Source organism: Corythoichthys intestinalis, chromosome 4 (genome assembly GCF_030265065.1).
Source record: "Corythoichthys intestinalis isolate RoL2023-P3 chromosome 4, ASM3026506v1, whole genome shotgun sequence".
In the NCBI taxonomy this organism is placed as follows: domain Eukaryota; kingdom Metazoa; phylum Chordata; class Actinopteri; order Syngnathiformes; family Syngnathidae; genus Corythoichthys; species Corythoichthys intestinalis.
The window spans coordinates 45,463,249-45,487,800 of record NC_080398.1 but is presented as its reverse complement, the minus strand read 5'-3'; the positions used below and the strand labels follow the sequence as shown (position 1 = coordinate 45,487,800).

General features: G+C 42.7%; 1 protein-coding gene across 1 annotated transcript in view; it reads right to left on the bottom strand.

Moving 5' to 3' along the window:
* Nucleotides 1-2,293: 2,293 nt before the first annotated feature.
* The window catches only part of LOC130914760 (G patch domain-containing protein 8), a 123,081-nt gene continuing 100,822 nt past the window's right edge, over nt 2,294-24,552 (bottom strand). Inside the window, exons 3-4 of the mRNA XM_057834241.1 lie at nt 10,565-10,695; nt 2,294-8,952 (exon numbers count right to left, since the gene is read on the bottom strand). Coding sequence (XP_057690224.1) covers nt 5,406-8,952; nt 10,565-10,695 — 3,678 coding nt within the window. The 3' untranslated portion in view covers nt 2,294-5,405. The remainder of the gene's footprint in view (nt 8,953-10,564; nt 10,696-24,552) is intronic.

Genomic DNA, 24,552 nt, shown 5'->3' with positions numbered 1-24,552 from the left:
CAAGAGCAGAAACTGCTTTTTTAGTCTTGTCTGTGTTTTCCGCCATATACTGTATTCATCAAAACAGTGCTTCAAAAAAGGCCAAACATTGGCACGGAACAAGAAACTATTGGGCGACAAGTATATACAGTATATAAACATTTTATGTATAAAATGTCTACACACCCCTTTTCAAATGCCACGTTTTTGTGATCTAAAAATTAGAACACAACAAAAGCATGGTGGAACATGGAACTTCACGGCCATAATTTCTTGAATGTCTGTTCAGTTGTGTCATCATGCCCTGGTGTTTTTCTCTGACCAGAATTCAGGCCTTTTAGATGGAAGCCTCATATAAGGGATTACAATAGCTACCAGTGGCTCAAAAAAACAGTCAATGCATGCACAAAACTTTCTTTAGTCTGCAAAAAAAAAAAAAAAAAATGTCAGGCAAAGCCTGCTAGAAGAGCTGACACTAATTTTGGGTGTGTATTGACTTCAGTTTCACATGAGTTGGAATATGATTAATCAAAGCCACACTCCCAGTTAAGGTGCACACGTGTATTTTATTTTGAATACAATGGGTGAGGATAGGAGCGATATTTATTTATTTATTTGTTTTTTTTAATCTAGCATTTGAATGGGGCTGTGTGGACATTATGTGCACCATCTTTTGAGAGAAGAATGTCATTGACCTATGCGACCACCATGGATGGACAGCATCATTTCTGTTGTCAGTCAAGTACACAAGTACTACATTGCAACGGGAGCGAAGTATTAAAATAGCCTATGCCTCACATTTTTATCTTCAATCAATGGACACCATTTGGTCAAACTGGATATTACGCTGGAATACACCTCCCTCCCTCCATCACCTACCACTGAATCCGGGGTTGGGTCGAGAGGGCAGCAGGGAAGCCCAGACTTTCCTCTCCTCAGCCACTTCAACCAGCTCCTTCGGCGAGATCCCAAGGCATTCCCAGGCCAGCTGAGAGATGGTCTCTCCAGCGTGTCCTGGGACCTCCTGCCGGTGGGACATGCCCGGAACACCTCTCCAGAGAGTCGTCCAGGAAGCATTCGAACCAGCCCAAGCCACCTCCTCTGGATCCTCTCTACACGGAGGAGTAGCGGCTCGACATAGAGTCTCTCCTGGATGACCGAGCTTCTCACCCTATCTCTAAGGGAGAGCACGGCCACCCTGCTGAAGACACTCATTTCGGCTGCTTGTGTCCGGGATCTTGCTCTTTCTTTTTTGCTCGTGACCATAGGTGAGGGTAAGAATGTAGATCGACTGGTAAATCGAGAGCTTTGCCTTTTGTCTCAGCTCCTTCTTCACCACTATGGACCGGTGCAGAGTCCTGTCGATCTCCTGCTCCTACTCATGAAGAGGACCCCAAGATACTTGGTGTTAATGGTGTTATACTTGTATAACAGCGCTTTTCCACCTTTTAAGGCGCTCAAAGCGCTTTACACTACATTGCCATCTACCTACTGGTGACGCAGCACCAGGAGCAGGGGTTCAGTATCTTGCTCAAGGATACTTAGGCGAGTTCATCAGGGCAGAGAATCGAACCCACAACCTCTGGGTTGGGGGACAACTACACTACCACTGAGCCATGCCAGATACTTGAACTCCTCCACTTGGGGCAGGATCTCATCCCCGACCCGGAGAGGGTACGCCACCCTTTTCCGGGTGAGGACCATGGTCTCGGGTTTGAAAGTGCGGATCTTCATCCCGGCCACTTCACACTCGGCTGCGAACCTTTCCAGTGAGAGTTGGAGGTCACGGCTTGATGAAGCCAAAAGCACAACATCATCTGCAAAAAGCAGAGATACAGTGCTAAGGCCACAAAACCGGACACTCTTAATGCTTCAGCTGCACCTAGAAATTCTATTCATAAAAATTATGAACAGAATTGGTGACAAAGGGCAACTATCACTGGGAATGAATTCGACTTACTGCTGGCAATGCAGACCAAACTACTCCTCCTGAATCCGAGATTCGACTTGCCAACGGACCGTCCTCTTCAGCACCCATGAATAGACTTTACTGGGGAGGCTGAGGAATGTGATCCCTCCGGGGTGGTAGTCCCCTTTCTTAAAAAGAGGGACCACCACCCCGGTCTGCCAATCCAGAGGCACTGTCCCTGAAGTCCACGCAATGTTGTAGAGGCGTGTCATCCACGACAGCCCCACAACATCAAGAGCCTTTAGGAACTCCGGGCAGATCTCATCCACCACTGGAGTCATGCCACAGAGGGCCTTTCCAACCACCTCAGTGACTTCAACCCCAGAGATAGGAGAGACTGCTTCCTCAAAGAAAGGTGTGTCGGTGGATTTGAGGAGGTTTCCGAAGTATTCTGCCCACTGACTCACGACGTACCGAGTCGAGGTCAGCAGTATCCCATCTCCACTATACATAGTGTTAATGGTGTACTGCTTTCCTCTCCTCTGAAACTGTATGGTGGACCAGAATTTATTCGAAGCCATCCGGAAGTCGCTTTCCATGGCCTCTTCAAACTCCTCCCACGAGTTTTTGCTTCGGTGACCGCCGAAGCTGTATTCAGCTTGGCCAGCCGGTACCTGTCAGCTGCCTACAAAGTCCCACGGGCCAAAAGGGGGTTCTGGGATTGCCACCACGACAGGCACCAACCACCTTACGGCCACAATTCCGATCGGCCGCCTAAACAACAGAGGCGCGGAACATGGCCCACTTCAACTCAATGTCCCCCACATCCCCGGGACAAGGGAGAAGTTCTGCCGCAGGTGGGTGTTGAAGCGCTTTCTGACAGGGTATTCTGCCAGACATTCCCAGCAGACCCTCACAATACGTTCGGGTCTGCCAGGTCTGGCCAGAATCTTCCCAGACCATCGGAGCCAACAAACCACCAGGTAAGAGTTAATACTGCGAGGTAATGATGATGACATCACTTGACTGTAAAGCTGTGAGTGGCATCGCAGATATGGCTAGTACTTAACAATTTTTAACATTGAATCCAGAGGTTGCGCTAGACATTTTCGTTGTCTGTCATTTTGACTGACAGGGTCATAAAAATCCGGTCATAATCTATTTTTACCCGTCACTTAAATTTTTAAAATGATAATGATGACATATTCAATAGTATTTAGTTTTCATTCATTTTTAATTAATATTGTAACGCTTGCTTAGACACGGAAGTCGGTATTTTTCTCCCTCTTTTTATTCTGCTTACCGCCAACAACACCAACAAAACAACAACTCCGCCCCCAAAGAAAAAGAGGCAACTATATAGACCCCAATCAACAACGTCACACAATGATCTTAATTGTGTTTGTCAGCCCAAAATCTTCTAAATATATATTAAATGCATCTTACCAGATATAAAATGACTACTACATAGTCTGAGGTGATCGTTTGGTGCCCAGATTTCTTGTCGAATTACAGCAGTCCATCTCGCTCTCCTCTTCGGGTCTCTCAGAATACGGTAGAATTTCAAGTCTCTCCGTCTATCTTCTCTGTTACTGCAACCAACCGCCACACACGCCTTCACCATTTTGATTATTAATGTTAACGAGCAGAAAAACACGCCATAATAGGAGGCATGTACGTAGCGGTAATGCGTAAACACGACGAGCTGACACACAATATGGCGGCTCCAGTCGGGGGGGAGAGTTGTGACGTCATGTGATTGGGGTCTATACACAGGCGGCAATCTTGTCCACCAATTGGATGACGCGCTGGCACACCGCGTGCACCAATAAGAACCTCGCGTTGATGTGTCAATCACGGTGCCGCCGCCAGACCCCGGTGACGCTACAATATTCTGACAGAATAGCCAACGACGTCATGCATTAAGAGAGACAATAGCTAATTAATATGCTAACTCGCCACCCTGTGGTCTGGGGTGTGAATTGCAACCTGTCAAAATGACGGACGGACTTCAGTTTTTTCCGTCACCGTTTTAAAAAACCGGTCAACGACGGAAAATATTCGGTTAACGCGACCCCTGATTGAATCAATGAAACATGTTGTATGAATAAATCTTGGTTCTGAAATTGTACAACATCCAGGGCATTTAACTTTAGTTATTCCACTTTCAACTAAGAGATCAAATGCAAGAGGTGACTTTAACAATTAGAAGAAAAAAAATGTTTAGTTGATACCTCTCTAGCTGTCAATCAAAAATGAGGATTATTATTTTAGTAGAGGCAGAATTTGCACACTTTGAAGTTTACTGATATCCAATCAGTGTTCCTCCCCCATCACCATTTGCCAGATCTCTTAAAATATATCCCGAGATAAATAAAACCCAGTTTATGTCCCGAGGCATCTGAGATATACACCAACAGTGTAGCCTTGTCAAGCGCTTTTACTAACACTTCATAACAGTAATTATCATCACAGAAAAAAAAAACTTGTATGACTGATTTTCTTTTTTAAATGTTTTAATTTAGTACAGATCAGACTGCTGCTGCAACAACTTTCATAAATACATATGGAAGAGAATGAAAATCCAACCACCAAAACCATATACAGTGTTTGAAGTAGACAGTGACCTATGGATGAGCTTTAATCTTGTTTGCTGACATTAACACAAAATCTGTCAGAATATTTACAAAGTACAAAAAAAAGACAAAACATCTACAGGTGACACTACTGAAATCCAGCTGCTCATATACAGTACAGCTATAGCGCAATGTGTTTCTTACAAGAATTTAGTATTTTTTTGTCTTACAGTTTAGGCTTTTTTACATTCATAAATTTGATCTGACGTTTCAAATGCACAAATATAGATAAACAGTAGTTTAAAGTAGTTTCCCCCTTTTCAATACAGCATTTGTGTGTATATTGACTGTATACTAGTATATGTCTTAGTTTTTCTTTTCTTTCTTTCTTTTTTTTTTTTTAACCTGAATTAAAGACTAAATGCTACTAAATTCGCATTTGAACAAGTTAGAGTAGTGCTTGCCTTTATTACAGTTTGTCTGAAAAGAAGTTCAGTAACTCATTTCTGATTGTTGAAAGTCGTACTTTTACCACTTGTGTGAAATAGAGTCAAGGCAAAAGAAGCTAGGCTATTTTTCGTGCCTCTTTGTCAGGGCATGAAGGCTACACTTCAAAAGGTAGCTTGCCACATACAAAGAGGATGAATGACCAAGCGCAGCTTGTCTTTGAATAGCAGGTGTACCTTTCCCTTTTTTATAAGCTCAAATGATCGAGAAAGCAAATGATCAAAGTCAGTTGTCTCTCTGTGGGCAGCTACACGGCAGGGGATTAATGGAGAAACACATTTTCAATTGAAAAACGGTCAATAGGGGGGGGCTCACTGTGCACGTGGAGAGAAGCTTGAATTGATTCCATACAAGGCCAGGTACAACCCTATTTCCAATAGCATGCTCTCTATTGCCATGGAAAATTAATAAACATGGCAGCGCCTCTGCAAGTGTCACAAGGCCTTCTGTTGGAACCTCACTGGCCATGCTCTGTCCATGAAAGGCCGCAGATTGTTGGGAGGCTGCAGGGCTAGTGGGGAAAGAGGCGTGAGAGGGTTTGCGTGGAAGCCGGACACTGGTGGAGGAGGCGGAGGAGGAGGAAGGAAAGGGATGGTGTGGTGAGCAAAGAGGATGGAGGGGAAAAGAGAGGAGAGAGGGTGAAGATAATGAGGAAGGCCTGAAAGTGGGTGGCTAACTGAGTGAGTGAGCTGAGCTGGTTGGACATCAAGAGCGTGATGTGATGCAGGGGAATGAGATGGGGAGAAGGCCGAGTGCCGTAAAATGAAATGATGGAGGCTTGCCAAAGGGGGCGTTAGTGCAAGAGGAGGGAGGTTAGGGAGACCCAAAGCCACAGGCTGAGAAAAATCCTCATGAGGGTTCATCTTCAATAGTCTTTCTTGGAGGTTGTGACTTGCTGGCACCTGGTGAGGATTCTGCGGAAGCTCAAGTGATGGTGCCGGGATGTAGGCCTCCTCTGAAGTCCCACAACAGTCTGTTTGTGTGGTGGGTGTTAAGTGTGTCTCCACATTCAAATCTTTATACTCTTCACTCTGTTCCAAAAGTTTTTGCATGTGCTCTCTTGCCTGTTCTTGTAAGACACGATACTTGTCCATCTCCTCTACACTAAAGCTGATTGGCTGAGCAGCTTCTCCACTTGCCTCCTTGTCATCACTCCTAATCTCTCCTGGACACAGATTTGGCATACTGCTTTGGTTTGACTCAGCCAAACCCAGAATATGTCTACTAGCCAATTTCAAACACACCTCCCCATCGCTATCCTTCTTCTGAATCTTCTCTAACTTTTCTTTTTTCCTTCTGGCCTTTCTCTGTATTGCAGGAAGCTTCCCTATGAGGGGGAGTGGTAATGTCCGGACTGGTTTCTCTGGCACTGTATCAGTTTTGCATGAATGGCTTGTGTTTTTGGTTAAAGTAACAGAAGTTGTATTTTCACAGTCCAACTGTGACACGGTCCCTTCATATTGAGACCTGGTGCTGTCTCTGTGACGTGCCTTGAGGTCTGATGAAGATTCTCTAGCAGTTAAAGTTAGGTTGGGTGAATGAGATTTGAAGTCACTTGCTGTTTTCACTTCGGATGTGAGCCTCTTGCATGTTGCATCAGAGCAGGTGCTGCTCTTGCTCCAATCCCAACTGAGCTCAGAAACACTGCTACTCCTACTGGACGGGCTACAGGACCGTGGGCTATAACTTCTGCTGGACTCGAATGTGTGAAACTTCCTTGGTGGGCTGTGTGTACGCTTACTCATCCACCAATCGGGGCTAGTCATATACCTTAAGTTGGAATGTCCTACCCCAGAAGAACCCGATGCATAGCTGGGGCTCCACCTGCTGTCAGTACCAGTTCTAGGGGCTGAAGTGGACCTGTGTGTCCTTCTTTCTTCCCAGCTGTCACTGCTTCCCAGTGTCCACTTGTCCCAATCCATGTCTTCGATGCTTGTTCTCCTGCTTGTCATCTCCCTGCCCTTTGGACTTGGGCTAGATTGACTCCAACACTCCCATCTTAAAGGCTTGTTTCTCCATCTCCCTCCAGAATTTAGCCTAACATTCTCCCCAACCCACTCCCATTGTTCTGACAGCAAACTTCTGTCTCTGGAATCTATGTGCCTACCTCTTTCCCTACCTTTGTCCGTCTCATCATAGCGTCTCAAACTACTTCTGTTACTGTGAATGAATCTCCGGTCCCCGTGGAGGAGTTTTCTCTTTCTCGCCGGGCTGCCACCACAGCTGTTGTCAGGGTAACTGCAGTCAATGAAACTCCTGGGGTTGCTATGGTGACCCGATTCCCAAAACAGCTTTGTGTTATATCCTGGTGAGAAAGGGTGTAAGGAGCAGTGAGATCTCTGGGGAAATGTCTCCTCTTCTGTGTCAGGTATGTGTCTTGCAAACTGGGAAAAGGTGCGAGTGCGTTCCCCTGGCTCCCTGCCTTGTAGGAACTGGGATGCCAAGCAGTTGTTCCTATGAGTTCTCCTCTTCTTGACGGAGACATAAAGTGGCTCGGCCTCAGCTCTCCCTAAGAGACAGCATTCATCTCTCCTCATCCCTCCTCTTCCCTCTATTTCCTGTTTTCCTCTTCTCTCTCCCCAACTCCCTCCAGTTTCTTCTTCTCTGGCACTCACATTGGAGACTGCAGAGACAACACTCCTCACTTTACACCTTACTGATTTGCGCTTTGAGGCCTTTCTCTTTTCACCAGGCTTTCTCTTTCTTACCTTGGGCTTCTTTGTGCTGTGTTTGGTCTTTCTATGTGAAACACATCCTTGTGGATGAGGATCACTGACATGCTCGCACATGGTCTCGCTCTCACACCCGGGCGGGTCAATGCCATGTTTGGTGACAGTCTGTGATTTACAGGTTAGGGCTGTGATGGCCTGCTCCCTGAGCCCTCCTGTGCCTGCTAATCTGTCTCCGAGTGGAGTTGGAGGGTTTGTGTCAGAGCTGTCACGATGAGTGGGGTCAAATGGATAGGAGGGCGCTCTCACACAATGCTCTACACTTAGCATGCGTGACAACCCTTCTGATGCTCCCCCTGATGATGAAAGGTTTTTGTTCTCAACAAACGGGTGTGCTTCTGTCTTGACATTTTCCTCAGCTTTTCTCAGCTCGTGTGATAGGCTTGCCTCTTTTTGTAAACAGTAATGAGTGTCTGGTGTAAGAATAGCAGGCTTGCATGCATTTGATTCATCCGGGAGATCACATAGCTGTTCTTGTGCATGTTGTTCTGTTGTTTGAGATTGCCTTGAGCAGTTTGGGTTGCAACTATAAGAGATACATGGCTCACACTTGGTGAACTTCAGCAAACTGACAGGCCATCGCACACAGGTTGAGCCATCTTTACCCAAAACAGACAGTTGTTCACCAACACTTGTTCCTGATGTCTGATTGATCTCTAATCCACTAACCGCATGCGATGGTGAACATAATAAATCAATGCTCTGATTATCCTTCACAGTCTCTAGAATTTCAGAACCCTCTGTGCAATTTGATTGACCAATACTCTCAGTTTCCCTTTCTATGTCTTCCAAAATACCCTTAATCCGTTCTCTCATTTTCTCTCGCCTCTCTCGCTCCTCCTCCTCCTGGTCAGAGAAAACAGAGGCCGATGGCTCCAGCCGTGGCCCCCTGCGCGAGAAACAGAAGGACACCCCACGTCTGCCTCCAGCTCGCCCCCGCCCCTCCAGAGGCAGCTGGCAGCCCACACGAGGCTGCTGATTCACTGCGGTAAGACCTTTATCGGACTCTGGATGAGTGATTAGCGGGGACTCGACTGGAGTGGCCAGTGGTGTTTGGGAGGGAGGCCAGCATGGATTTTCTCGCTGGTGGCTCAATGGTGATCTACCGGGGTGTTTGGCTGGGTGTCTGTGTGTGTGTTTGAAGGGTTCAAATTTGTCCACAGGGCTGCTGGCTTTGTGTTCTCTGCTTCTGTCTTGCTGCTGGCTAACTAGCCTGACAGCACTCCGTAGCTCATAAGTCCTTTCTTGGCCACTGCAATGACAGTCAATATACAACATATTCAGTTTAGTTTACATTCAGTTTCTCTGAGAAAATATAACTCACTAATTTTCAATTCTAATCATTGAATTAGGAAGATACATTTATGATTAGAAGCGAAATTGCTAATGTCTAAAATATGATCATAATAGTCATATTTTTGAAAATGAAGAGAACATCTTATTTAGTAATGTTTTTAATCATCAAAATAATGCAAACCCCGTAATTTCCGGACTATTGAGCGCTCCTGATTACCAGCCTAACCCAGTACATTTTTAAAGGAAAAAACATTTTGTACATACATAAGCCTCTCCTGTTTATAAGCCGCGCGTGCCCACATAGTAACATGAGATATTTATAAAGAAATACACAGAGCTTTCTGAGTTTTAATAACATACTTAACGAATCGGGTTATAAATATAGCACGTGACTTACGGGAGTAAGGGAGGTGCGTAAGAGCGAGAGACGTGCCTTCCTGTTGTTGTCGGGGTGTGTGCCCGTCGACTGCTGCAGACAGCAGTCGTGTGTTGTTCCACGAGTTTCCAGAATAAAGAATTGCAACCCAACTAAGCGGGTGACTCTTTGTCAACGTTACAATACCTTAACTTTTCTTTCCAAAGAGCGCCAGCAAAACGGCACTTAGCTGACTACTCAAGCTCACTCCTGAGCGTGTGTCGTCCTCTTCGTCACGCAGCAGACCGGCTTTTCGAAACCCGTTGGTGATGATGGAATTTTTTTTACACTGCTCCACGCTGTCAGACTTGTGCAAAAGTTGCTCTTCGCGTGCGGCCAATTTTGGTAAACGATCTCTCATCCAAGCCTTCAATTCAACTCGGCACGTCATATCCATTTCTTCTAGCATTTTCCATGATGCGGGTCTGCTAATTTTACTAATGCACAAAGATGAGGGTCTGCTACTTTTATTCGTGCACAAAGAACAAAGTTAAAATACGGATAAGAGTGCAAACTAGTGTCTTCCTCGACACATATATTCCACGTGTTTTACGGTTACATTTTATGCTCGAGCGCTCCTGGCGGTCGTTAGAAAAATTGATAAATTGGCCGCATCGTTGCATACGCTGCAGGATTCAAAATGAGGGAAAAAAGTAGCGGCTTGTAGACCGGAAATTACGGTAATGGCATTGAGCATCAGTAACATACTTCTCTAATAGATATGGCGGTGTTACTTTCTAACCGTATTTTATTGTAAATTGAGAGCTATGGTTTAACATGCTTGTCTGTTTTACTAAAAATAAAACTGAAGGCCACTATTATATTGTGAATTAATTGCGAAAAACTTTACTCCTGCAAATATTTTCATATGAAAAAAATCTAATTCTAGATGAGATTGTATTTGAATAATTAGTTTTTCCTTTTCAAGGTGGCCCTAAAACACCTTTGTAAGAAAGCCAGTGTCCTCATGTTATATTTACTTCACCTGCGGCCCATCGAGGGCAACTGAGTGCTCCCACATCTGTGGGTGCATCCATCAAATCTAAGAAACATTGAATGGATGTGACGCACTCTAACCTCTTTGGAGTCCTGATCTTATTTTACACATACACACACGCACCCAAGACTGCTACAAACAGCTAAACACACTCACCGCTGGTGCTCCTGCTGCAGCTGTGCTCGCTGGTGCAGGCGCCTGAGAGCTTTCTCCTGCTTGCGCTGGTCCTTCCATGACTTAGAAGCCACGTTGCGAGCAAACTCCCTCTGCTTGAGTTCCTTCAGCCTCTGCAGTGAATATAAGGAGCAAGGGAGTTATTCATTCGATTTTTAAACTGCAGTTAGTATTTGAAGTTGTTACCCTTCAAATCTTGTGCCCAATTAACTTCATTCATACTAGGCAAAAGCATCTTTCGATCAATACCTTGTATGACAGCAAACGGATGAATAGTCAATTACAGACACAGTTGATATGATTGATGGGCATACTGTAATGATGTGTCCGTGTTTTTTGGACTCTAGGGGTGCTTTTTCTTTTTCTTTAAAAAAAAAAAAAAAAAGATTATTTTCAGTTTTTTTTAAATTCTAATATTTTAAAACTTCCAACTTTTGATATAGTTGCATCTATTTTGGATTCTTTTCTCAACTGACTGAGAATAACTATAACAGTGGCGAGTTAGAAACATTCATTCCAGGTTCACCCTTGCGACAGCCCCCCCTCCCCTCCAATGTACCATACATGTAGAGTCATGATATAATCAGTTTTTTACAAAAACTAGAACATTTCCTAAAAACTATAAGTTACTCCTCTAAAAGCAAAATAAAGCAATATGTGTTGAGTGAAGGGTTGCACTCTACGTACAGACACTAGAGGATAACGGGTATATACAGAAGTTAATTGGATGGCTTGACATTTCCAGAATGTGTTATCTGGAATTGGGAACCTAGATTGTATATGGCGGAAAACACAGACAAGACTGAAAAAGCAGTTTCTGCTTTTGCACTCCTCTTTAAAATAAACTGCTGTATTTTAAGCCAAAAGAACTGTTGTGTTTGATAGAACAATATGTCTATATGCTGCCATAGCAGATTCATGGTGCATTACGCCCCCAAACTATTTTTTATTTGTCCATATTACCCCGGAAACCCCCGTTTACAGATGTCGCACAACCGCTTCTGTTTCAACACAGCCATAGAAAGAAGGTAAGTAATTATATTTATTAATCAAAATGTCATTTTTATCTTAGAATCATTAATTGATGTCTAATATTTCATTAAAAAAAAAAAAAAAAAAAAAAAAACTAAAAAAAAAAATTATTCACTCGCATATTTGGAACTTTTAAACAATTTACGTCACAATGAAAAAAAATGGCGTCTGTAAAAAAGTCACGGATATCTACCTCATAACTATCGATTAATTGTATTTTTTTTGTTACTGTCACATTTTCCCAGTGGTACGAAGCCAGTTTTCTGGCTTAGCAGGGTAACTTCGAGAGTAACGTCATCACGTGCGACCTAAGTTTGCAACTAAACGAGACTACGAAAGGTGGATATGTTGGAACCGAGAAGTGTTGCCATGGCAACACACGCCACACGCCAAACCTGGTCGTCTCAGAGTTAGATCTTGCTTAAACCCAGAATTCTAATTAACCACGCTATAATTAAACAGCACTCCTCCGCGGACGTGTCCTCCTGACAATGACAGCGTACCTGGACGACCCATACGACATTGGCGCGCGGATTGTGAGGGGCTCTCTTCAGAGTGCACGGGTTTTTGGAGACCGCCAGAATCCGCTGGCGTACCCGGAAGATGTTCTCCATGAAAGATGTAGATTTTCAGCTGAGGGAATTCTTTACCTGTGCCAACTGATCGAGGCGGACGTCACTATAATGTAACCCGCCGAAGTCAGGCCCTCACAAACGGGCAGATTGTGTGCCTCTCCGTGCGCTCTTTCGCCAGGGACAATATATGCATTCCAATGGTGATGCTGAATATCTGCGTAAGAATGCCGTGCGATTCGAAGTGGGGTATGGAAACGCTTCAAATTGATCGTTGAAATTGCTGAATGTAAACGAATGCGGAGCTTTGCTCTCATATACAAAAAATATATTTAACGGACTTTTCCAGCGTTATTTCGTTGTGTAAATGAGTTAATAATAATCATAGAAATATGTAGACTATTTAAACATTGAGAAAACTTGCGTTTTTTTCTGCCAACTCGAAGAGATTAAATTAAATGTCAAATCCACTGATAGGACAGACGCACAAATATAAAAGATATAAATGTTTATTGAATACTCATCTTACAGTCTTGTTTAACTGTGAAAATTCGTTACAAAAGACGGGCTTTAATTCACGCAACAACGCATGGCATCCCCGCATTTCCTTCTTCTCCTGAGTCCTCACAAAGATAACATAAAATTTTGGAGGGGGTGGGAGGTTGGGTCGGGCTCGGGCCTGCAAATCAAGTTAATTGATCGGGCTCGGGTCGGGTCGGGCTTGATTTTTTTAGGCCCAAACTAAGGAAAAAAAAAAAGGACATACGTATTCATACAGTCAATGGGACTAAACATACAATTATCCTGCTTCATGTGGTGATGCGCGATAAATTATTTCTTACTGTTAACGTACCAAATCTTATTTTATTGTCCTGACAGCAGGCTTTATTTCTTTGCATGGACATAAGTAAACTGGCATATTGACGCATTCACAAATCACACGATCTGTAAATTCGCTGTCAACAGACCCGTCGCGCTCTACGCGCTGAAACGGTGTTCTATTTCACGGTGAGGGTGGATTTTAATTCCTCATAACTCCGCATGATCATCGCGCATTCCTCCTCCGTGAAGTAAGGTGCCCGTGCCATCGTCACAAGTAGTGTTTGACTCTGGTCTCCGCCCACTTTTATGTGAACGCGCAGTAACTCTGACTGGGTTGACACAGGTTCGACTAATCAACCTCATAATCAGCGTCGTAGCACGACTGACCACAAACTAGACAACCAGGTTTTGTCAACTCCGGTTACAACTGGTAAACTGGATTACTTCTGGGGAGGTTGAACTCAGTTCGTAGTATAGGCCACTGATATGTTAAATGATATATAATCGATCCAAACAAAGAACAATCGGGAAAAAAATACATTTTAAAGGGTAAATATATGAAAAAGAACATCTCGACCACTCCTTAATGTTTGTGATTTCTGCATCGCCACCCTTGTAATATTACCATATTGCCCCCATAAAATCCCCCAAAAATCCGGCTGTGGCCATTCACACCTGTGTCTTGACACTCGATGATACATGCTACATGGAGCTTTTGGATCGAAACACAATCAGTACGCAATAATATCTCGTTAAAATCATGGCGTCTTTAATTCTGCTCTTGCAAATTTTTTTTTAAAAGTGCCCTCCTGTTCAAAATTTTTCTTCCCCCAGAAAATAGAGATTTTAAGCTTTCCAATGATGTATCACACATGCATATTGGACAATTTTGAAATTTGGTCAAATTGGGTGTCTCAGAGCAGAATTTCAAGTCACCTGAGTGCTTTCCGCCATATATTTATTCACTGCTCAAAAATAAATGAAACACTAAAGTAACACAAATTTAGATATGAATGAATGAAATATTTTTATTGAATACTGTACTTTGTTCTTTTCAAAGTTGAATGTGCTGACAACAAAATCATGCAGAAATTATCAATGAAAATCAAATGCATCGGCCCATGGATTTGGAGTTATACTCAAAAAATGGAAAAAGCATACTACAGGCATCCTGACACATAATAGCAGTCAGGGTGGCATTCTCTAACCTGTAGATGTCTGCGTGTCGTTCTCGGGATATGCATCCCCTGACCATCACTGACCCACCACCACACCGGTCATGCTAAATGATGTTACAGAAGGCATTACGTTCTCCATGGTATCTCCGGACCCTTTCACGTCTGACGCATTTACCCAGGTTAAACTTGCTTTCACTGGTGAAGAGCACAGAGCTAGTGGCGTAGTTCTGGTGGTCTATGGCGAATGCCAATCGAGCTCAACGGTGATTGGCAGTCAGCTCGGGGCTCACTACAGGATGTCAGGCCCTCAGGCCATCCTCATGGAGCCCGTTTCTGATTGTTTGGTTAGATACATTCACAGCAGTGGCCTGCTGGAGGTCGTTTTGTTGGGTTCTGGTAGTGCTCAACCTGTTCCTCCTTGAACAAAGGAGTGGACACCGATCCTGCTGAGGGTTTAAAGCCTTGTCCAGCTCTTCTGTAGTAACTACCTGTCTCCTGGAATCTTCTACAGGCCGCCAGTTTGTTCCTGTCTCATCATACCATAGGACATGGTTCCAGTAATCCATGTGCTTTGTTCACAGGGGGTGTTCACAGGGTAAAAGCAGTTCTGGATGAAAGAAAGGCTGAAGTCCATTAGCACAACCGAAAGACAATAAAACAACCTTAAAATCTAGGGCTATGCACAAATGGATGGTGACCGGAATTGGGCTTGGGATGGTATACATATCATTTTTGCCACTGAAAGGCACACATCTGCGTACAAAAATCAACCTGTTGTATATAAACATATTTGACACCTAAAAGAAATACTTTTTCGAAGAAAGCGACGGCAGCCAAAATGTGCCAGTGTAGACTCTTGGGTATAATTTTCACATACACAAATTGGTTTTTCACATGTCACATGTTTTTATTTCGGAATAATAAGAGGAGTAACGATTGGATTCTGAAGTCACTCGTTTTAACTATATAATGTGCGCTTTCACACTAGCATAATTTGGTCCTTTGTAAACGGACCAGAGTTCTTTTTCTGAGATAGTCCGCTTCGTTTTGTAAATGTGGAGACACATCCGAACTCTAGTTCTGACCAAACAAACGAACTCTGGTCTGCTCAAAAATCATTCGCTTGTAAATGCAAATGGAGCAGGATGCGCTTATGCTACATTACGTGCAACGTCACAGCGTCACGCTATGACACTCTACGCCCTCCAAGGGGGGAGGTATTTCCTCTTCTAAATTTGTCCACTTGCTATTTAGGAAAGTTCGGTTGGCGCATTGTGAATACTGAATCTTTTCAAAAAGTCATTTGCAAGTTGTTGTGAGGTAGCTCTCCAGCCGGACCCTTGTCCTCTTGATTTAATGTGAAAGTGCCCTAAAAATTAAACGAACCAGATTTCACAGCAGCGATTTTAAAACAGGTTTAATATGTTCCCACATTTATAATATAACAATACCTAAAAACCTGAAATAATATTTTTAGGAACCCCAGACAGCAGGACAATCAACCACATACAGTGTATCACAAAAGTGAGTACATCCCTCACATTTCTGCAGATATTTTAATATCTAAACCCCTGCCAACAAAAGCGAGTACACCGCATGGGAACTATGTACATCCCTAAATGTCCAAATTGAGTACTGCTTGTCATTTTCCCTCCATAATGTCATGTGACTCATTACAGGAGTGCTGTCAGCATTGCTGTAGAGATTGAAGAGGTGTGTGTGGGGGGGGGGGTCATTCCCACCAACATGCTTGACTGTAGGCATGACACACTTATCTTTGTACTCCTCACCTGGTTGCCGCCACACATGCTTGTGACCATCGGAACAAAACAAATTAATCTTCGTCACATCAGACCATATGACATGGTTCCAGTAATCCATGTGCTTTGTTGACATGTCTTCAGCAAACTGTTTGCGGGCTTTCTTGTGTACCGTCTTCAAAAGAGGCTTCCTCCTGGGGTGACATCTATGCACACCAATTTGATGTAAAGTACGGCGTATGGTCTGAGCACTAACAGGCTGACCCCCCCACCTCTTCAATCTCTGCAGCAATGCTGACAGCACTCCTGTAATGAGTCACATGACATTTTGGAGGGGAAATGACAAGCAGTACTCAATTTGGACATTTTGGGTCTGTACGTAGTTTCTAAGTGGTGTACTCACTTTTGTTGCCAGGCGTTTAGATATTATTGGCTATATTTTGAGTTATTTTGAGGGGAAGATAAATTAACTCTAACTTTAATCTGAAAAAAAAATGCAAGGGGTGTACTCACTTTTTTGATAAACTGTATACAGCCTATTTACAGTGGCGGCTGAGAGTTGTTGGGAGGGGCAAAACGTTTGCGTCTTCCTGAGGGGGGCATAACAGAAAGTAATTGAGAAGCATTGTTCTAAAGTAAGTTTAGCACTAGTCTTTTTTGTTTCTTTAGTTTGTAGTTAGTTTTGGGCATTTTTAAACATTTAAATAAATAATATTTTTAATTAGCCCTGCAATCCTGCCTTGCCTTCCTACATTTCTGCATCTGGGGTACAATTCTGGACTAAAAGGCAACAAAATGGACTGACCACATTAAAATAGACTTCAAGAGCTACGTTTTTCGGCAAGAAATTTTTCACTAGGACGAGAAGGGTCATTGAAAAAATAAAGGACGCAATGGGCAGGTTTTCGTCTGCCATGTCCCATTCTACTTGGCAGTGGTGATGGTTGGTCAGTGGATGCTACCCAGCCACCTTACGCTCTTCCTGACTAGTGACCATCACACAAGCCTCCTTCTCGTCCAAGGGCCATCATCCCAGCTTTCTACAGAAGGACCGTCCAGCATTTGCAACTTTCAGAAAAGCTTGTTCAGCTGCTGCCTCCCAAAGCTTCCCTTGCTGCGCTTGTCCATCGGGCACATTCACGTGGTAGTAGTTAATTCAACATAGGTGAACAACCCAACATTACTATTACTTTTATTATCTTTTTTAAATTAATGATGAATTTCCATTTAAATAAATGAAAGTCAAGAGCACTTGTAACAAAACAAAATGTTAGTTTTTTTCCCCTTTCAAATTAATTTGACATTTTCAGTCTATTTACCTATACATTCCTTAATCTGCACATATTTCGACAAATAACAATCAAGATTGTTCAAAATCTATGCCCGTAGGTTCAGGTCACCAACGTGTTGTCTGCCGAGTATGCAGAAAAAGTGTTGCATATATTTTTCCCAATGATTGTGAGAATTTTTAACAAGGTCAGTCTTCACAAATTTATATTAAATGTAATTTGAGAAATGTTATTTCATAAGTGTGTCAAACTGGATAGTCCTTCACATTAATCACTACAAAAGAAGTGACTCTCAGTTTCATATAGAATTGTGTTAACTGGTCTAAGATATGCTATAATATTATATTCTATTTGTATACTTTAAACATATACAATGTATGCATTAAAACAAAGATTGTGATTGAATCTATTTAGAGAAACCATGTTGTGTTCAAGGCTCACCCCTTGAATGTTTCACAGTGCTGTGAAAAAAAAACAATTAGCCGAGCTTTGTGTACATGTGTTTATGTATGTAAAATGTGTTTGCCAGTGCAGTTTTGTCAATTCTCTCAGGGATTCACGCCACTCTTTTGCGATTTCCCTTTCTGACACACTGTAATCCGTCCTTTATCCACACTTGGCAGGTGTGTTCATGTGCATGTTAGTGTGCCTGTCTTTGTGTGCTTGTCTGCATTGAAAGGCTAAGGAGGGACTCGGGAGTTTGGGAATAGCTGCGGCATTGTGCATCAACATCCCTCCTCTCTCTAGGCTCTTTGTCACACGCTTCCAAGTGCACTAAAATCCATTCATGGCTTTAAACTTTACAGTTTGGTGTTTGCATATTCATGGTAGCATTCAGTACCCACCAATATGATTATGATGTTTTTTTTCTTCATATTGTGCTACTCATTCGCACCTATCAGGCAGAATTTATCACACGCATTTGCATGAACACATCACATTAGGCCTTCAGACATTGGATCTATTTAAAGTATACACTCCCACTCTTTCACACCTAGATCTAATGCAAGACATGACAGACGTCAGGTTAATCTCTGCTGAGCCTTACAGAAGCGCTTGTCTTTTTATATTATCACTTGATGCTAAACATCACACTATCAGCTCACTGAAGACACTAATGCGGAAGCACCTCAGGTTGTATTGCTTAAATAGCTACACACTAGCCACAACATTCATCCTGCTAATAAGACCCAATGCAAGACAGTGGGCACTTTGCAGCATTCCGTTCAAAATGGCTCAAAAATAGTTTTTCAAGATTCATGAGACAAAAACTAGAGGGACAACAATCAAATCCAAATCTTTTCTATATAGTTATTCATGGCTATTTCAATATATTACTGTTAGAGAAATGTCTTCTACTTCTACCAGGCAGAGATTGCACAGAAAGCAGGGTCATTTTACTGAAAACATTGCTGTTGTTTTTTTTAGTGTCAGGTAAACATTGAGATTGAATGTGAGGCCAGAGGTGTTGTTTTTGCCATACTTCACATAATGAGTCACTTTAAAAACTTCACTTCTTTGTGTGTGGGAGTGCAGTGCCTTTGCGTGCAGTCATGTGACTCACTGGATTAGTTTGTCCCAAGCAATAAAGCTAAATGTACCGAACAAATTGTAGCTTAATATCATGTTGAGTAGTGGTGGCTGTAGTAGCAAACCATGCTAACCAGGAACACAAGGCAACATTTTGTCTTCACAAAAACAATCAAGCAGAAGAAAAAATAAAGTTGCATTTAACTACTCTGATAAATCCACTTTATTGGGAATATAACTGAAAAAGAGTAAAGTAACTCATTATAACTCAATATTTTTGTATTTATGTTTGGCGATACAGTAAGTCTCCTGCATGTGGCACATGCATGAATCTACACACTAATTGATGAATGTGTGACATTTTGTGCATGAATTGCTGCCTCCATGCAGGACCGGAGTGGCTAATCGGGAGGATCGGTACACTTCTCAGTGGGCCGGCCTGACGTTTCGGCCAGGCCAAATATACATTTTTAATGAAGCTGTCAGTTAAACTCGTTAATAACAGCATTAACGCAACCCCCCTTTGCGCGATAAATTATGGCCCTTCTAGCATCCCGAAGTTTGGAATTCAAGACCCCGTGACGTGCTCCCAATGCCGCCAGCCTAGTTCAAATAGAGAAGATCCTCTTGTTCACTTGATCCTGATGAAACTTAATTTTTGGTCTTAATGGCCGAAATATGGCACGTTGAGGCAGCGTGAGGGAGCGTGAACCCGCCTGGCTATTGGCGCGACCCATTACGGTTGTTTTCAAGCATGTTTGGATGAAAGTACAGCGATGAACCTACTGACGTGTTGGCTGCCCGAGACGCCCTATAGACCCCAATCAGGTGACGTCACTACTCCGCCCCCCTGACTTGTGCCGCCATATTGTCCGTCAGCTCATCGTGTTTACATATTACACTACGTACATTCCTCCTATTACTGCGTGTTTTTCTGCTTGTCTAAGGAATCACTGCCGAGTAAACGAACCCAAAAACCTTCCTGACAATCGTTAACATTGATTAATCAGAATGGTGAAGGCATGTGTGGCGGTTGGTTGCAGTAATAGAGAAGATAAACGGCCATTTTAGTAGTTGCTGTGTGCCCATTGTTAAAAGGGCAAATCTCGAAAGCAGTACGGTTTGTTTTATCTCGGTCCATGATGCGTTTGTGTCGACAGCCATTAGACAGCGGCGAAAACATCAGTATGATGCCAACACGATCGCAGACATAGTCATCAGACGGAGACTACGAAGCTCGTCGCCACGGTCGCGCAGCAAGAAGGTGAGCGCAACAACAGGTGTTGTGCCGAAAGATAGCCGCCCTGCGTGAAAGGTCCCCCCTGATGGGAGCGCCCACACGGAAACGACTTTCTTCTACTGTTAATATGTATTATTTTACTCTGCTTGAACTAATAAATGTCATACCTGTGTGATTGTCATTGGAATATGGTAAATGGTGTTATACTTGTATAGCGCTTTTCTACAGTACCTCTCAAGGTACTCAAAGCACTTTACACTACATCGCCATCTACCCACTGGTGACACAGCACCAGGAGCAATGCTGGGTTCAGTATCTTGCTCAAGGATACTTAGGCGAGTTCATCAGGGTGGAGAATTGAACCCACAACCTCTGGGTTGGGGGACAACTACTCCACCACTGAGCCACACCATCCCCAATATGGTCGTGAAAACCTGTAGACTAATGCATTTATGTTCAAAGATGGTTATGTGGCCCAGTCCACGATTTGTTACCAAAATACAGTACTAATATTTTATGTAATTTAATTATTTAAAACTGATCTTACAGTCGTAAGTCAATTACTGTGATGCGTCCATGAAAACATTTGATGTTTTCACGTCAATAAAGCGTAATAAATAAGCGCTCCCGTCAGGGGGAACATTTCACGCGGGGCAGCTATTTTTCGGCACACACCGGCCCGTTGTCGATCAAGTTTCATTTTACAATCGTGACAACGGTGACGCTCAGCTGACCAAATGTCGGTTTATATTCGGACATGTGCCGGTTTTGGGTACCCGACTCCTCATCGTGACATAAACTGGAGTATGATTGGAAATTTTGTGGTCTCGGGACGAGCTCTGACGCACGGGAGGAAACATCGTTTTGGGCATCAAATATGGATCTGGCGACTGGATCGACCGAAGCTTTTCCAAATAACGGCTTTTATGCAACTCATCCAATGAGTTTACAGCGTCTGAAAGCACCGGGGCTTCCATAATTTGCAAGTGAATCCACCTTTAGAAACTACGATCAATGACAATATGGACATACAATGAAGGACAATATGGTGGCACAATGACGGAAATATGGCGGCACAATACAGCGATCACGTGACTGGGTGACGTTGGTGATTGGGGTCTATAGGCTGGCAAAAGCACACGGAGGCGAAACGTAATATTGTCTTTTTTAGACCAAAATGTGGCACTGTTGTCATTTATTACTTCAATGCACAGATACTCCACAGAACTGTGAATGAATATGTAGAATGAAATAATTTTAATGAGAGCACCACTAAAACCTCTAGCATGGAGGCTCCAGGCACTTGGTGCGTGTGTCGCAGCTGTCCGAAGCTGACTATTTCTGGGCACAAAGATTGGGGTGAAATCCACGTTCCCAGGCAAAACAGTCTTTTGCATTTTAACCCAAAACATTGCACTCTGAGGTGGACTGATGGGTGCGAACTACCCTGAAATGCACATATGTTCGAACTGCATAAGTGCTGTGGGAGACAGCCGTTTGGGTGAGTTCATTTTATTTTTCACATTTATGTTTTTTGTAATTTTATGTCATAAATAATATGAAAACACTGATAACCAATGATATATCACATTTAAAGTACTGTATATACAGTACCCCCCCCCCCCCCCCCCCCCAAAATTTGAATATCAAGTAAAAGTTGTTTATTTTGGCAATTTAACATAAAAGATTAAACCAACAAAATTGAATATGGCAATTTGCATGTAATGGTTCATCTTGAGCAGTTCCTCGTAACTATTCCGATGCTGAAGATTTTTCAGCTTATTATAACCACAAACTTGAAAATGAATACCATGAAAAGCTTCAGTTTATACATGTGGCAGTTTCACTTGCCACATGTATAATTCAAAACACCTGCAAAAGGTTCCTGAGCCTTTAAGAAGTCAGTATAATACAGTGGGGCAAATAAGTATTTAGTCAACCACTAATTGTGCAAGTTCTCCCATTTGAAAATATTAAAGAGGCCTGTAATTGTCAGCATGGGTAAACCTCATCCATGAGAGACGGAATGTGGAAAAACCCCCAGTAAATCACATTGTTTGATTTTTAAAGAATTTATTTGCAAATCATGGTGGAAAATAAGTATTTGGTTAATACCAAAAGTTCATCTCAATACTTTGTTATGTACCTTTTGTTGGCAATAACGGAGGCCAAACGTTTTCTGTAACTCTTCATAAGCTTTTCACGCACTGTTGCTGCTAATTTGGCCCTTTCCTCCATGCAGATCTGCTCCAGAGCAGTGATGTTTTGGGGCTGTCGTTGGGCAACACAGACTTTCAACTCCCTCCACAGATTTTCTATGGGGTTGAGAGCTGGAGACTGGCTAAGCCACTCCAGGACCATGAAATGCTTCTTACGAAGCCACTCCTTTGTTGCCCTGGCTGTGTGTTTGGGATTACTGTAATGCTGAAAGACCCAGCCACGTCTCATCTTCAATGCCCCAGCTGATGGAAGGAGATTTTAACTCAAAATCTCTCGATACATGGCCCCATTCATTCTTTCCTTTACACAGATCAGTCGTCCTGGTCCCTTTGCAGAAAAACAGCCCCAAAGCATGATGTTTCCACCCCCATGCTTCACAGTGGGTATGGTGTTCTTCGGATGCAATTCAGTATTCTTTCTCCTCCAAACACGAGAACCTGTGTGTCCACCAAAAAGTTCTATTTTGGTTTCATCTGACCTCAAAGCCTTCTCCCAGTCCTCTTCTGGATCATCCAAATGCTCTCTAGCGAACCGCAGACAAGCCTGGATGTGTACTGGCTTCAGCAGGGGGACACGTCTGGCAGTGCAGGATTTGAGTCCCTGGCGGCGCATTGTGTTACTGATAGTAGCCTTTGTTACTATGGTCCCACCTCTCTGTAGGTCATTCACTAGGTCCCCCCGTGTGGTTCTGGGATTTTTGCTCACTGTTCTTGTTATCATTTTGACGCCACGAGGTGAGATATTGCATGGAGCCCCAGATCGAGGGAGATTATCAGTGGTCTTGTATGTCTTCCATTTTCTAATAATTGCTCTCACAGTTGATTTCTTTACACCAATCGTTTTACCTATTGCAGATTCAGTCTTCCCAGCCTGGTGCAGGTCTACCATTTTGTCTCTGGTGTCCTTCAACAGCTCTTCGGTCTTGGACATAGTGGAGTTTGGAGTGTGACTGACTGAGATTGTGGACAGGTGTCTTCTATACCGATAATGAATTAAAACAGGTGCCTTTAATACAGGTAACGAGTGGAGCCTCGTTAGACCTCGTTAGAAGAAGTTAGACGTCTTTGACAGCCAGAAATCTTGCTTGTTTGTAGGTGACCAAATACTTATTTTCCACTTTAATTTCGAAATAAATTCTTTAAAAATTAAACCATGTGATTTTCTGTTTTTTTTCCCCACATTCTGTCTCTCATGGTTGAGGTTTACCCATGTTGACAATTACAGGCCTCTCTAATCTTTTCAAGTAGGAGAACTTGACTGACTAAATACTTATTTGCCCCACTGTATGTAAGATTAAAGATTGTACCCAAAAATAAAAGGGTAACTCTACACTGAACCTGTGCTTGAGCCCTTGATCTTAGAACTGTCAGCGGACATGCTTACCACTCTTCTTCCGTGCCTCCCTTTTTACAAAAATTCATGTTTAATTCATCTTTACAAGTGTAAAGTAAAACTTTTCTTTTTTCTAATGAGGCTTAAATTTGATGTAAGGTAAGCACATTGATCAACTCCTGTTCTAATAGGTGTATGTAAAAATTAAAATATAATTTATACATTAAAAAAAAAAATGCAACTAATCGCAAGTTTACTATTGACAGCATGCGATTAATCTCGGTTAAAAAAGTTACTTTCTTGACAGCACGATTATTTTTACAATACGGTAGGTCATGATATAAAGTGGGACGGTCGGTGGCATGAAATTCCCATACTGAAAATGAGTGCCACTCTGGCCCTGCCTCCATTAATAATTTTTATGGGATTGCCCTATGTCAGGGGTCGGGAACCCTTTTGGCTGAGAGAGCCATGAACACCACATATTTTTAAATGTAATTCTGTGGGAGCCATAAAATAAGTTTAAAACTAAAAATACAAGTAATGTGTGCATTTTATGTAATTTCAACACTTTTAAAGTACAATAAGTCTGAATTCATTTTAATAAGTCATAAAAATAATGATAATTTAATTCAATTAAATAATAAATAATATTAAAAGTTATTTTAATATTTTGTTGTGTCCACAGATTGAGTCACCCACTCATGTTTAAAATGTTTCATCTTATTTCGTTGTGTTTTTGGAAAATATACACACAAGTTTCAGCGTGAAAAGACTGTTGTACTTAAGGTTTTGTACCAGCAAGGGGCAGCGTTCGCTTTTTGGTGTGCATGGGCAATACGTGTTCACATTTTAGACTGAATAAAAAATGAGCCGTATGTGCAGCAATGCGAGACGGACGTTGTTGTTGTTAAAAATATTTTTTTCTTGTTTCAGGTGTGAAAAAGAGTATCATTTGACTGTGTATATTAGTGGATTGCTTTTTTTTTTTTTTG